This window comes from Nerophis lumbriciformis, linkage group LG10, assembly GCF_033978685.3.
Source record: "Nerophis lumbriciformis linkage group LG10, RoL_Nlum_v2.1, whole genome shotgun sequence".
Taxonomy (NCBI): Eukaryota; Metazoa; Chordata; class Actinopteri; order Syngnathiformes; family Syngnathidae; genus Nerophis; species Nerophis lumbriciformis.
In genome coordinates, this window is record NC_084557.2 from 39,028,730 (window position 1) to 39,045,205 (window position 16,476).

A 16,476-nucleotide genomic window follows, 5' to 3' on the forward strand; every position below is an offset into this window, starting at 1 on the left:
AACATAACTCCTAAACCAAACATGCTAAATGGCTAATAATGACTGGAGAAATGCATCTTTGTGAGTTTTACTGAAAAAAACAACATTTTAGTAAGGTTTGTAAAGACACAAGTTAGTTGTTTTTTACTTCATATGACAGTATAACTGTCATACTAAATGTAAAATGTATATAAACAAAACTCCAAAACCAAACATGCATTATGTCTAAAAATGCCTGTAACATTGTATCCATGTGAGTTTTACTAGAATCAGTTGTTTTTTTAAGGTTTGGAAATAGAAAATATTGAATTTACTCACTATGACAGTATGCTGTCACATTCAATCTGACAGTTATTTAAACATAACTCCTAAACCACACATACAAAATGACTAATAATGCCTTTGTGAGTTTTACTGAAAAATATATATATATATTTTGTAAGGTTTGTAAAGACACAAGTTAGTTTTTTTTTTACTTAATATGACAGTATAACTATGATACTAAATATGAAAGTTATATAAACATAACTCCAAAACCAAACATGCATTATGTCTAAAAATGCCTGTAATATTGTATCTATGTGAGTTTTACTACAATCAGGTATTTTGGTAAGGTTTAAAAATACAAAAATAAGGTTTTACTCATAATGACAGTATAACTGCCACACTCAATATGACAGTTATTTAAATATAACTCCTAAACAACACAAGCAAAATGGCTAATAATGCTTGGAAAAAATTGTAAGGTTTGTAAAGACAAGTTATTTTTTTTTACTCAATATGACATTATAACTGTCATACTAAATGTAAAAGTTATATAAACATAACTCCAAAACCAAACATGCATTATATCTAAAAATAACTGTAGTTTTATATTCATGTGAGTTTTACTAGAATCAGTTGTTTTTGTAAGGTTTGCAAATACAAAATATTGGTTTTACTCACTATGACAGTATACTGCTGTCATATTGAGTAAAAAAAAATTGTGTTATAAAAAACCTTACAAAATATTTTTTTCCAGAAAAATTCACAGAGATACATTTCTCCAGGCATTATTAGTCATTTTGAATATGTGGTTTAGGAGTTATGTTTAAATAACTGTCAGATCGAATGTGACAGTATACTGTCATTGTGAGTAAAACCAATATTTTGTATTTGCAAAACTTACAAAAACAACTGATTCTAGTATAACTCACATGGCTACATCATTTCAGGCATTTTGAGATATAATGCATGTTTGGTTTTGGAGTTATGTTTGTATAACTTTTCCATTTAGTATGACAGTTATACTGTCTTTTTGAGTTAGAAAAAATTAACTTGTGTCTTTACAAACCTTACAATTTGTATTTATTTTTTTCCAGCAAAACTCACAAAGATACTTTTCTCCAGGCATTATTAGCCATTTAGCATGTTTTGTTTAGGAGTTATGTTTAAAACAATTTGGCGGTTATCCGTCATTATGAGTAAAACCTAATTTTTGTATTTGTAATCCTTACCAAAATACCTGATTCTGGTAAAAATCAAATATATTCAATCTTACAGCCATTTTTTTACGAATTGCAAGTTTGGTTTTGGAGTTATGTTTATAAAACTTTCATATTTACAGTTATACCATCATATTGAGTTAAAAAAAAACAAAAAACAGTATCTTTACAAACCTTACAAAATATTTTTTTCCAGTAAAAATCACAAAGATACATTTTTCCAGGCATTATTAGTCATTTTGCATTTGTTTTTTAGGAGTTATGTTTAAAAAACTGTCATATTGAGTGTGGCAGTTATACTGTCATTATGAGTAAAACCTAATTTTTGTATTTGTAAACCTTACCAAAATACCTGATTTTGGTTAAACTCACATAGATTCAATATTACAGGCATTTTTAGACGGATTGCAAGTTTGGTTTTAGAGTTATGTGTATATAACTTTCATATTTAGTATGACAGTTATACTGTCAAATAAGGTTTGTAAGGTTTGTAAAGACACAAATTAGTTTTTATTTACTCAATATGATGGTATAACTGTCATACTAAATATGAAAGTTATATAAACATAACTCCAAAACCAAACATGTTTTATGTCTAAAAATTCCCGTAATATTGTATCGGTGTGGGTTTTACCAGAATCAGGTATTTTGGTAAGGTTTACAAATACAAAAAATAGGTTTTATTTATAATGACACACAATACAATAACTACCCCACTCAATATGACAGTTATTTAAACATAACACCTAAACCAAACATGATAAATGGCTAATTATGCCTGGAGAAAAGTATCTTTGTGAGTTTTGGGGAAAAAAAATTGTAAGGTTTATATGGACACAAGTTTTGTTTTTTTTACTCAATATGATGGTATAACTGTCATACTATATATGAAAGTTGTATAAACATAACTCCAAAACCAAACATGCATTATGTCTAAAAATGCCTGCAATATTGTATCTAATGTGATTTTTACCAGAATCAGGTCTTTTTGGTAAGGTTTACAAATACAAAAATTAGGTTTTACTCATGTCACATTCAATCTGACAGTTATTTAAACATAACTCCTAAACCACAAATACAAAATGGCTAATAATGCCTGGAGAAATGTATCTTTGTGAGTTTTCCTGGAAAAAAATAAAAAATTTATAAGGTTTGTAAAGACAAAAGTTAGTTTTTTTTACTTAATATGACAGTAAAACTGTCATCCTAAATATGAAAGTTAAATAAACATAACTCCAAAACCAAACTTGCAATACGTCTAAAAATGCCTGTAATATTGAATCTATGTGAGTTTTACCAGAATCAGGTATTTTGGTAAGGTTTACAAATACAAAACTTGGGTTTTACTCATAATGACAGTATAACTGCCATATTCAAAATAACAGTTATTTAAACATAACGCCTAAACCAAACATGCTATATAGCTAATAATGCCTGGATAAATGTATCTTTGTGAGTTTTACTAGAAAAAAATATTTTGTAAGGTTTGTAAAGACAAAACTTTTTTTTTTTTTTTACTCAATATGATGGTATAACTGTCAAACTAAATATAAAAGTAATATAAACATCTTTCCAAAACCAAACTCCTAAACCAAACTTACAATCCGTCTTAACTTGCCTGTAATTTTGAATCTATATGAGTTTTACCAGAATCAGGTATTTTGGTAAGGTTTACAAATACAAAACTTGGGTTTTACTCATAATGACAGTATAACTGCATTATTTGATATGACAGTTATTTAAACATAACTCCTAAACCAAACATGATAAATAAGCTAATAATGCCTGGAAAAATGTATATAAACATAACTCCAAAACCAAACATGCATTATGTCTAAAAATGCCTGTAATATTGTATCTATGTGAGTTTTACCAGAATCAGGAATTTTGGTAAGGTTTATAAATACAAAAATTAGGTTTTACTCATAATGACAGTATAACTGCCACCCTCAATATGACGGTTATGTTAACATAACTCCTAAACCACACATGCAAAATGGTTAATAATGCCTGGAGAAATGTATCTTTGTGAGTTTTACTGGGGGGAAAAAAATATTTTGTAAGGTTTGTAAAGACACAAGTTAGTTCTTTCTTTCTTAATATGACAATATAAATGTCATACTAAATATTAAAGTTATATAAACATAACTCCAAAACCAAACATGCAACCCGTCTAAAAATGCCTGTGATATTGAATCTATGTGAGTTTTATGAGAATCAGGCATTTTGGTAAGGTTTACAAATACAAAAATTAGGTTTTACTCATAATGACAGTATAACTGCAACGTTCAAAATGACAGTTATTTAAACATAACTCCTAAACCAAACATGCTAAATGGCTAATAATGACTGGAGAAATGCATCTTTGTGAGTTTTACTGAAAAAAACAACATTTTAGTAAGGTTTGTAAAGACACAAGTTAGTTGTTTTTTACTTCATATGACAGTATAACTGTCATACTAAATGTAAAATGTATATAAACAAAACTCCAAAACCAAACATGCATTATGTCTAAAAATGCCTGTAACATTGTATCCATGTGAGTTTTACTAGAATCAGTTGTTTTTTTAAGGTTTGGAAATAGAAAATATTGAATTTACTCACTATGACAGTATGCTGTCACATTCAATCTGACAGTTATTTAAACATAACTCCTAAACCACACATACAAAATGACTAATAATGCCTTTGTGAGTTTTACTGAAAAATATATATATATATTTTGTAAGGTTTGTAAAGACACAAGTTAGTTTTTTTTTTTTTACTTAATATGACAGTATAACTATCATACTAAATATGAAAGTTATATAAACATAACTCCAAAACCAAACATGCATTATGTCTAAAAATGCCTGTAATATTGTATCTATGTGAGTTTTACTACAATCAGGTATTTTGGTAAGGTTTAAAAATACAAAAATAAGGTTTTACTCATAATGACAGTATAACTGCCACACTCAATATGACAGTTATTTAAATATAACTCCTAAACCACACAAGCAAAATGGCTAATAATGCTTGGAAAAAATTGTAAGGTTTGTAAAGACAAGTTATTTTTTTTACTCAATATGACATTATAACTGTCATACTAAATGTAAAAGTTATATAAACATAACTCCAAAACCAAACATGCATTATATCTAAAAATAACTGTAGTATTATATTCATGTGAGTTTTACTAGAATCAGTTGTTTTTGTAAGGTTTGCAAATACAAAATATTGGTTTTACTCACTATGACAGTATACTGCTGTCATATTGAGTAAAAAAAAATTGTGTTATAAAAAACCTTACAAAATATTTTTTTCCAGAAAAATTCACAGAGATACATTTCTCCAGGCATTATTAGTCATTTTGAATATGTGGTTTAGGAGTTATGTTTAAATAACTGTCAGATCGAATGTGACAGTATACTGTCATTGTGAGTAAAACCAATATTTTGTATTTGCAAAACTTACAAAAACAACTGATTCTAGTATAACTCACATGGCTACATCATTTCAGGCATTTTTAGATATAATGCATGTTTGGTTTTGGAGTTATGTTTGTATAACTTTTCCATTTAGTATGACAGTTATACTGTCTTTTTGAGTTAGAAAAAATTAAATTGTGTCTTTACAAACCTTACAATTTTTATTTATTTTTTTCCAGCAAAACTCACAAAGATACTTTTCTCCAGGCATTATTAGCCATTTAGCATGTTTTGTTTAGGAGTTTTGTTTAAAAAAATTTGGCGGTTATCCGTCAATATGAGTAAAACCTAATTTTTGTATTTGTAATCCTTACCAAAATACCTGATTCTGGTAAAAATCAAATATATTCAATCTTACAGCCATTTTTTTACGAATTGCAAGTTTGGTTTTGGAGTTATGTTTATAAAACTTTCATATTTACAGTTATACCATCATATTGAGTTAAAAAAAAAAAAAAAACAGTATCTTTACAAACCTTACAAAATATTTTTTTCCAGTAAAAATCACAAAGATACATTTTTCCAGGCATTATTAGTCATTTTGCATTTGTTTTTTAGGAGTTATGTTTAAAAAACTGTCATATTGAGTGTGGCAGTTATACTGTCATTATGAGTAAAACCTAATTTTTGTATTTGTAAACCTTACCAAAATACCTGATTTTGGTTAAACTCACATAGATTCAATATTACAGGCATTTTTAGACGGATTGCAAGTTTGGTTTTAGAGTTATGTGTATATAACTTTCATATTTAGTATGACAGTTATACTGTCAAATAAGGTTTGTAAGGTTTGTAAAGACACAAATTAGTTTTTATTTACTCAATATGATGGTATAACTGTCATACTAAATATGAAAGTTATATAAACATAACTCCAAAACCAAACATGTTTTATGTCTAAAAATTCCCGTAATATTGTATATGGGTATGGGTGTATATGGGTTTTACCAGAATCAGGTATTTTGGTAAGGTTTACAAATACAAAAAATAGGTTTTATTTATAATGACACACAATACAATAACTACCCCACTCAATATGACAGTTATTTAAACATAACACCTAAACCAAACATGATAAATGGCTAATTATGCCTGGAGAAAAGTATCTTTGTGAGTTTTGGGGAAAAAAAATTGTAAGGTTTATATGGACACAAGTTTTGTTTTTTTTACTCAATATGATGGTATAACTGTCATACTATATATGAAAGTTGTATAAACATAACTCCAAAACCAAACATGCATTATGTCTAAAAATGCCTGCAATATTGTATCTAATGTGATTTTTACCAGAATCAAGTCTTTTTGGTAAGGTTTACAAATACAAAAATTAGGTTTTACTCATGTCACATTCAATCTGACAGTTATTTAAACATAACTCCTAAACCACAAATACAAAATGGCTAATAATGCCTGGAGAAATGTATCTTTGTGAGTTTTCCTGGAAAAAAATAAAAAATTTATAAGGTTTGTAAAGACACAAGTTAGTTTTTTTTACTTAATATGACAGTAAAACTGTCATCCTAAATATGAAAGTTAAATAAACATAACTCCAAAACCAAACTTGCAATACGTCTAAAAATGCCTGTAATATTGAATCTATGTGAGTTTTACCAGAATCAGGTATTTTGGTAAGGTTTACAAATACAAAACTTGGGTTTTACTCATAATGACAGTATAACTGCCATATTCAAAATAACAGTTATTTAAACATAACGCCTAAACCAAACATGCTATATAGCTAATAATGCCTGGATAAATGTATCTTTGTGAGTTTTACTAGAAAAAAATATTTTGTAAGGTTTGTAAAGACAAAACTTTTTTTTTTTTTTTACTCAATATGATGGTATAACTGTCAAACTAAATATAAAAGTAATATAAACATCATTCCAAAACCAAACTCCTAAACCAAACTTACAATCCGTCTTAAACTGCCTGTAATTTTGAATCTATATGAGTTTTACCAGAATCAGGTATTTTGGTAAGGTTTACAAATACAAAACTTGGGTTTTACTCATAATGACAGTATAACTGCATTATTTGATATGACAGTTATTTAAACATAACTCCTAAACCAAACATGATAAATAAGCTAATAATGCCTGGAAAAATGTATATAAACATAACTCCAAAACCAAACATGCATTATGTCTAAAAATGCCTGTAATATTGTATCTATGTGAGTTTTACCAGAATCAGGAATTTTGGTAAGGTTTATAAATACAAAAATTAGGTTTTACTCATAATGACAGTATAACTGCCACCCTCAATATGACGGTTATGTTAACATAACTCCTAAACCACACATGCAAAAATGCTAATAATGCCTAAAACAATGCGTCCTTGTGAGTTTTACTCGAACATATGCTTTTTTAAGGCTTGCAGTTACAAAAAGTAGTTGTTTACTCAATATGACAGCAATGTTCTTAAAATCCTCTAATAATGCGGAAAAAGCAATACAAATGTTTTTCAACATAATTCCTAAACCAAACATGCAAAAATTAAAAAAAAAGCCTGTAGACATGTGTCTTTGTTAGTTTTAATAGGACAAATATATTTTGTAAGGTTTGCAAAGTTGCAAGTTAGTTTTTTTAATTCAATATGACTATAACTTTCATACTAAATATGAAAGTTACATAATTCCAAAACTAAACATGCATTATGTTAAAAAATGCCTAAAAGTCTGTATCTATGTGAGTTTTACCAGAATCAGGTAATTTGGTAAGGTTTACAAATACAAAAATTAGGTTTTACCCATAATGACAGTATAACTTCTCTAATCAATTTGACATTTATTTAAACATAACTTCCTAACCACACATGCAAAAAGGCTAATAAAGCCTAAAACAATGCATCCTTGTGAGTTTTACCTGAAACATATGCTTTTTTAAGGCTTGCAATTACAAAAAGTAGTTTTTTTGCTCAATATGACAGTGATGTTTTTAAAATCCTGATATAATGCGAAAAAAGCAATAAAAGAGTTTTTCAACATAATTCCTAAACCAAACATGCATTATGTCTTAAAATGCCTATAATATTGTATCCAAGTGAGTTTTAGTAGAATCATTTGTTTTTGTAAGGTTTGCAAATACAACATTTTGGTTTTACTCACTATGACAGTATACTGTCACATTCAATCTGACTGTTATTTAAACATAAATTCTAAACCACAGATGCAAAATGGCCAATAATGCCTGGAGAAATGTATTTTTGTGAGTTTTACTGGAAAAAAAAATATTTTGTAAGGTTTGTTTGGACAAAAGTTTTTTTTTTTTACTCAATATGATGGTATAACTGTCTTACTAAATTTGAAAGTTATATAAACATAACTTCAAAACCAAACATGCAATCCGTCTAAAAATGCCTGTAATATTGAATCTATGTGAGTTTTACCATATTCAGGTATTTTGGTAAGGTTTACAAATACAAAAATTAGGTTTTACTCATAATGACAGTATAACTGCCACGTTCAAAATGACAGTTATTTAAACATAACCCCTAAAACAAAAATGCTAAATGGCTAATAATGACTGGAGAAATGCATCTTTGTGAGTTTTACTGAAAAAAAAAAAAAATATTTTGTAAGGTTTGTAAAGACACAAGTTAGTTTTTTTTACTCTATATGACAGTATAACTGTCATACTAAATGTAAAATGTATATAAAAAAACCTCCAAAACCAAACATGCATTATGTCTAAAAATTCCTGTAACATTGCATCCATGTGAGTTTTACTAGAATCAGTTGTTTTTTTAAGGTTTGCAAATACAAAATATTGGTTTTACTCACTATGACAGTATGATGTCACATTCAAACTGACAGTTTTTTAAACATAACTCCTAAACCACACATACAAAATGACTAATAATGCCTGGAGAAATGTATCTTTGTGAGTTTTACTGAAAAAAAAAAATATATTTTGTAAGGTTTGTAAAGACACAAGTTAGTTTTTTTTACTCAATATGACAGTATAACTGTCATACTAAATATGAAAGTTATTTAAACATAACTCCAAAACCAAACATGCATTATGTCTAAAAATGCCTGTAATATTGTAACTATGTGAGTTTTACTACAATCAGGTATTTTGGTGAGGTTTACAAATACAAAAATAAGGTTTTACTCATAATGACAGTATAACTGCCACACTCAATATGGCAGTTATTTGAACTTGAATACACCTCACGGTGATGCTTGGACACATCATCAGTGATAAACCCGGGGTCATAGGGTGTTTCGGGTCTTTAATCATCAGACACCCTCGCCCGGGCGACCCAGCCGGGGGTGATCAGACCCCGGCCTGTGTCCAAGTAGCGCACCACGGATCCCCCCTACGGATCCACAGCCACCGGGAGGCCTTTTCTGCGGCCTCTAGGATGTTCTTGGTGGCTTTTCTCGACTGCAGTCCTCTAATCCCAAGGATTCTGAACACACGCTGTAGTGAGTGACCAGCAAAACCCCTGCACCCAATTTCGACTGGTTCACAGCGGGCTCTCCAGCCGTTACTCCGACACTCTACAGTGAGCTCAGCGTATTTGGCCCTCTTACGCTCATTTGCTTCGTCAATTCGCTCCTCCCAGGGGACAGTCAGCTCCAGTAGCACCACTTGCTTGGTTGACTCCGATGTTAACACCATGTCTGGGCGGAGTGACGTGGTAGCGATATTGGCCGGGAACTTGAGTTGCCTTCCCAGGTCAACATGGAGCTGCCAGTCACGAGCGGTGGCCAGGAGCCCTCCTGAGAAGTTGGGCTGACAGCTTGCCTTCTGTCCTGCTCTGATGAAGGTGATTGACTGCTTCGGGGCGGCCTGGGACTTGCTGTTTTGTATCGCTGCGCAGATAGAATCCGCCAGGGCTTTTAAAACTTGGTCGTGGCGCCAGCGATACCGCCCCTCCCCTAGTGCCTTTGGGCAACAGCTCAGGATGTGCTCCAAGGTGCCCCTCCTCTGGCACAGTTTGCACTCCGGAGTGTCTGCTAGGCCCCAGATGTGCAGGTTGGCGGGGCATGGGAGGACATCGTACACAGACTGTATGAGGAATTTTGTGCGCAGAGGTTCAGCTCTCCAGAGCTCTGCCCAGGTGAGTTTTCGAGGTTCTGCATGCTCCCACCTTGTCCACGCCCCTTGTTTGGACATGCTGACCATCCGGCAGCAACGTTCTTCCTCCACCTCTGCACGGATCTCCTCTTGGACCAGTTGGCGCTTCTCCTTGCCACGGGCCCGGTCCCAACGTGGCTTTGGAAAGCTGCCGAGGCCTGCCCTCCCCCTTGCCACAGTACCCAACAAGGTTTTGTGCCTCAGCCGCGCCTCTGCTCTGCTTACGGCTTCTTGTGCCTGCCATTTCCTCCCGGTCTTAACAACGATTCCTGCCGAGGCTACCTTGACATCTGCGGAGTCCCTGTACATCATTACCTCTCTGGAGCGGGTGACCTTGAATTCCTCCGACAGTCCCCTGAGAGGGAGCTGCAGCTTGGTGGAATGGCCATAAAGAGCAATGCTGCTTAAGGACCGAGGGAGCCCCAGCCATCTCCTTAGGAACTGGCTGATGGTCTTCTCTAGTACCTCAACCGTTGTCATTGGTACCTCGTAGATTAAAAGAGGCCAGAGTATTCTAGGCAAGACTCCGTGTTGGTACATCCAGGCTTTAAACTTTCCTGGGAGACCAGATTTGTCGATGGCTGTGAGCCATGAGGTCAGGTCGCTCTTTGTCTGCTGTAAAGCCACTGCGTCCTTCAGGGAGCTATCAAAGATCTTGCCCAGGCTCTTGACAGGTCTTTCGGTCACCGTTGGAATCAAGTAGCCTCCAACAGTAAAGCGGAAATGGTCGGCCACTTTACCTTTCTTTAGGACCAGAGACCTGGACTTTGCTGGCTTGAAGCTCATCTTTGCCCATGTGATGAGCCGTTCAAGCCCCTGGAGGAGCCACCTGCACCCAGGCACAGATGTGGTCATCACTGTCAAGTCATCCATAAAAGCTCTTATGGGGGGCTGCCGGGTCCCAGATCTTGATTTTGGCCCTCTGCATTCAACCTCCGCAGACTTGACAATCATGTTCATTGCCAAGGAGAAGAGTGACACTGAGATTGTACAACCAGTGATTATGCCCTTCTCCAGGCGGTGCCAGGCAGATGTTACTTGGCTTGAGGAGACTCTTGCTTCGAAGTTGTTGTAGTAGTCCATGATGAGGTTGCAGATTTTCCCAGGAACATGGTGTCTTGTCAGAGCTATTTCAACAAGTTTGTGCGGGATAGATCCGTAGGCGTTGGTTAAGTCAAGCCAGAGAGTTGCCAAATCTCCTTTGCTCTCCCTTGCCTCCCGGATCAACTGTGTCACCACTCCTGTATGCTCCAGGCACCCAGGCACTCCAGGTACTCCCCCCTTCTGGACAGAGGTGTCTATGTAGGCGTTCTTCAAGAGGAACTCGGTAAGTCGTTGGGACAGGATCTTAAAGAAAATCTTGCTCTCAACGCTGAGCAGCGAGATTATACGAAACTGCTCGATGTTGCTGGAGTTCTCTTCCTTCGGGATCCAGACGCCTTCCGCGTATCTCCACTGGGCAGAGACTTTCCCTCTCCGCCAAATCACCTTCAAGATCTTCCACAGACGCTTGAGGAGCTGTGGACACTGCTTGTAGACCTTGTAGGGTACACCGCTGGGGCCGGGAACCGAACCAGATCTTGCAGCTTTCACAACTTCCTTAACCTCTGCCAGGGTGGGTTCATCACTGTTGAAATGGGACACTGGATCTGCTGGAGTCACCAGTGCCTCAGAAGGGCCAAGCTCTTGATCCCTTGAAAAGTCACTGAAGGTGGCATTGAGATGATGGTCAATCTCTTCTACAGGGCAAGCAAGGTGACCACTTCGCTTCTGGCCCAAAAGCCTCTTAGTAAAGGTGAAGGGGTTGCCAATGAAGGCGCTTCGCTTCCGTGCCCTTTCCTTTCCCCTCCTTCGGTGCCATTCGGCCCTTCTCAACGTGATGAGCTTCTTTCTTACGATGTTAGTGAGTTCCGACAGAGGAGTTCTCTCCTCTTCCTTGGCTGCCTTAAACTGACGTCTTAAGGATTTGAGTTCTTGCCTCAACTCGCTTATCTTGACTTCCCGCCGATTGAGTTTTGCTGGGTTTCTAGCTGCTCCTTGCTTCTGTTCCACTCCAAAACGCTCACCTCCTATGCTCATTATGAGGGAGCACATGGTTTGGAGTTTCTGGTCAGCGTCACCCTTCGAAATGGATTCCAGGGTTTCATCTACGTCCTCATCCAGCTTGGTCCACTCCTTGCTGTTAGCGACAGGCCACTTCACCCGGCGGTGTTCCGATTTTCTGCTTGGTGGGGGGAAACGTGTTGCTTGGAGGTTCCGGGTACTGTGGGGAGACTCCGGACCTGGCTCCTCCTCCGTCTGACCAAGTTCTGCAGCAGGCACAACAGGAACTGTTGCATCGGCTGCCGTTTCTGAGCGTCGCTTCACTTGTTCCCTCCCAAGGCAGGCCATCTTGGTCTGGTGGATCTTCAGACCTCTCGAGTTCTTGCAGACCTTGCCGCATATGCAGACTGCGCTCGTTATCCGTTGTCCATTTGCTTGGGTCATAACCATTAAATCCGTCCGGTTGGGATGCTCATCCTCCCCCCCTCTCGGGCATCCCTGGGGGTATTTTCTTGTAGGGTTCTTCGTAGCAAGATTTGGGTGCCCCCTCGCGGGAGCTGTAGGTCAGGGAGCTGGCCTTCCCTACCCCGGTTGCCGTCTCTCCGGGCTGTCCACTGTCTCTCCAGTTGTCACCACTCTTTTCGTGGACGTCATCCAGCCTTTCCTGGAGGTCACTGGCTCAGCCAGATGTGATAGAACTTGAATACACCTCACGGTGATGCTTGGACACGTCATCAGTGATAAACCCGGGGTCATAGGGTGTTTCGGGTCTTTAATCATCAGACACCCTCGCCCGGGCGACCCAGCCGGGGGTGATCAGACCCCGGCCTGTGTCCAAGTAGCGCACCACGGATCCCCCCTACGGATCCACAGCCACCGGGAGGCCTTTTCTGCGGCCTCTAGGATGTTCTTGGTGGCTTTTCTCGACTGCAGTCCTCTAATCCCAAGGATTCTGAACACACGCTGTAGTGAGTGACCAGCAAAACCCCTGCACCCAATTTCGACTGGTTCACAGCGGGCTCTCCAGCCGTTACTCCGACACTCTACAGTGAGCTCAGCGTATTTGGCCCTCTTACGCTCATTTGCTTCGTCAATTCGCTCCTCCCAGGGGACAGTCAGCTCCAGTAGCACCACTTGCTTGGTTGACTCCGATGTTAACACCATGTCTGGGCGGAGTGACGTGGTAGCGATATTGGCCGGGAACTTGAGTTGCCTTCCCAGGTCAACATGGAGCTGCCAGTCACGAGCGGTGGCCAGGAGCCCTCCTGAGAAGTTGGGCTGACAGCTTGCCTTCTGTCCTGCTCTGATGAAGGTGATTGACTGCTTCGGGGCGGCCTGGGACTTGCTGTTTTGTATCGCTGCGCAGATAGAATCCGCCAGGGCTTTTAAAACTTGGTCGTGGCGCCAGCGATACCGCCCCTCCCCTAGTGCCTTTGGGCAACAGCTCAGGATGTGCTCCAAGGTGCCCCTCCTCTGGCACAGTTTGCACTCCGGAGTGTCTGCTAGGCCCCAGATGTGCAGGTTGGCGGGGCATGGGAGGACATCGTACACAGACTGTATGAGGAATTTTGTGCGCAGAGGTTCAGCTCTCCAGAGCTCTGCCCAGGTGAGTTTTCGAGGTTCTGCATGCTCCCACCTTGTCCACGCCCCTTGTTTGGACATGCTGACCATCCGGCAGCAACGTTCTTCCTCCACCTCTGCACGGATCTCCTCTTGGACCAGTTGGCGCTTCTCCTTGCCACGGGCCCGGTCCCAACGTGGCTTTGGAAAGCTGCCGAGGCCTGCCCTCCCCCTTGCCACAGTACCCAACAAGGTTTTGTGCCTCAGCCGCGCCTCTGCTCTGCTTACGGCTTCTTGTGCCTGCCATTTCCTCCCGGTCTTAACAACGATTCCTGCCGAGGCTACCTTGACATCTGCGGAGTCCCTGTACATCATTACCTCTCTGGAGCGGGTGACCTTGAATTCCTCCGACAGTCCCCTGAGAGGGAGCTGCAGCTTGGTGGAATGGCCATAAAGAGCAATGCTGCTTAAGGACCGAGGGAGCCCCAGCCATCTCCTTAGGAACTGGCTGATGGTCTTCTCTAGTACCTCAACCGTTGTCATTGGTACCTCGTAGATTAAAAGAGGCCAGAGTATTCTAGGCAAGACTCCGTGTTGGTACATCCAGGCTTTAAACTTTCCTGGGAGACCAGATTTGTCGATGGCTGTGAGCCATGAGGTCAGGTCGCTCTTTGTCTGCTGCAAAGCCACTGCGTCCTTCAGGGAGCTATCAAAGATCTTGCCCAGGCTCTTGACAGGTCTTTCGGTCACCGTTGGAATCAAGTAGCCTCCAACAGTAAAGCGGAAATTTAAATATAACTACTAAACCACACATGCAAAATGGCTAATATTGCTTGGAAAAATGTGTATTTGTGAGTTTTACTGGAAAAAAAAAAGTAAGGTTTGTAAAGACACAAGTTATTTTTTTTACTCAATATGACATTATAACTGTCATACTAAATGTAAAAGTTATATAAACATAACTCCAAAACAAAACATGCATTATATCTAAAAATGCCTGTAATTTTGTATCCATGTGAGTTTTACTAGAATCAGTTGTTTTTGTAAGGTTTGCAAATACAAAATATTGGTTTTACTCACTAAGACAGTATACTGCTGTCATATTGAGTAAAAAAAACAAAAAAACGTGTCATAACAAACCTTACAAAATATTTTTTTCCAGAAAAATTCACTGAGATACATTTCTCCAAGCATTATTAGTCATTTAAATGTGTGGTTTAGGAGTTATGTTTAAATAACTGTCAGATTGAATGTGACAGTATACTGTCATAGTGAGTAAAACCAATATTTTGTATTTGCAAAACTTACAAAAACAACTGATTCTAGTAAAACTCATATGGATACATCATTTCAGGCATTTTTAGACAAAATGCATGTTTGGTTTTGGAGTTATGTTTATATAACTTTTCCATTTAGTATGACAGTTATACAAACATATTAAATAAAAAAAAAGTATTTTGTGTCTTATCAAACCTTACAAAATATTTTTTTTCCTGTAAAATTCACAAAGATACATTTCTCCAGGCATTATTAGCCATTTTGAATGTGTGTTTTAGGAGTTATGTTAACATAACCGTCATATTGAGGGTGGCAGTTATACTGTCATTATGAGTAAAACCTAATTTTTGTATTTATAAACCTTACCAAAATTCCTGATTCTGGTAAAACTCACACAGATACAATATTGCAGGCATTTTTAGACATAATGCATGTTTGGTTTTGGAGTTATGTTTATATAACTGTCATTTTGAATGTGGCAGTTATACTGTCATTATGAGTAAAAAAACTAACTTCTGTCTTTACAAACTTTACAAAATATTTTTTTTCCCAGTTAAACTCACAAAGATACATTTCCCCAGGCATTATTAGCCATTTAACATGTTTGGTTTAGGAGTTATGTTTAAATAACTGTCATATTGAGTGTGACAGTTATACTGTCATTATGAGTAAAACCTATTTTTTGTATTTGTAAACCTTACCAAAATACCTGATTCTGGTAAAACCCACATTGATACAATATTACAGGAATTTTTAGACACAAAGTATGTTTGGTTTTGGAGTTATGTTTATATAACTTTTATATTTAGCATGACAGTTATACCATCATATTGAGTAATAAAACACTAATGTGTATCTTTACAAACCTTACAAAATATTGTTTTCCAGTAAAATTCACAAATATACATTTCTCTAGGCATTATTAGTCATTTTGCATTTGTGTTTTAGGAGTTATGTTTAAATAACTGTCATATTGAGTGTGGCAGTTATACTGTCACTATGAGTAAAACCTAATTTTTTGATTTTTAAACCTTACCAAAATACCTGATTCTGATAAAACTCACATATAATAAATATTACAGACATTTTTAGACGGTTTGCATGTTTGGTTTTGGAGTTAAGTTTATAAAACTTTCATATATGGTATGACAGCTATACTGTAAAATTAAGTAAAAAAAAAACTAACTTGTGTCTTTACAAACCTTACAAAATATTTGTTCCAGTAAAATTCACAAAGATACATTCCTCCAGGCATTATTAGCCATTTTGTCAGATTGATTGTGACATTATACTCTCATTATGAGAAAAACTAATTAACCTTACAAAAACAACTGATTCTAGTAAAACTCATGTAGATACAAAATTATAGGAATTTTTAGACATAATACATGTTTGGTTTTGGAGTTATGTTTAAATAATTGTCATATTGAATGTGGCAGTTATACTTATCATTATGAGTAAAACCTAATGTTTGTATTTGTCAACCTTACCAAAATACCTGATTCTGGTAAAACTCAAAAAGATACAATATTACAGGCATTTTTAGACAAAATGCATTTTGGTTTTGGAGTT

General features: G+C 36.5%; 1 protein-coding gene across 1 annotated transcript; it reads right to left on the minus strand.

Annotated features, from left to right (window-relative positions):
- Positions 1-9,151: 9,151 nt before the first annotated feature.
- On the minus strand, positions 9,152-12,516 carry LOC133577472 (uncharacterized). The gene has a single exon (XM_072913954.1). The coding sequence runs from the start codon at positions 12,514-12,516 to the stop codon at positions 9,217-9,219; it is 3,300 nt and encodes a 1,099-aa protein (XP_072770055.1). The 3' UTR covers positions 9,152-9,216.
- Between the last annotated feature and the right edge of the window lie 3,960 nt (positions 12,517-16,476).

Excerpts from the sequence above, each read along its gene's own strand:
- LOC133577472 (XM_072913954.1), bottom strand. The coding sequence starts at position 12,516 with ATGGTTATGACCCAAGCAAATGGACAACGGATAACGAGCGCAGTCTGC.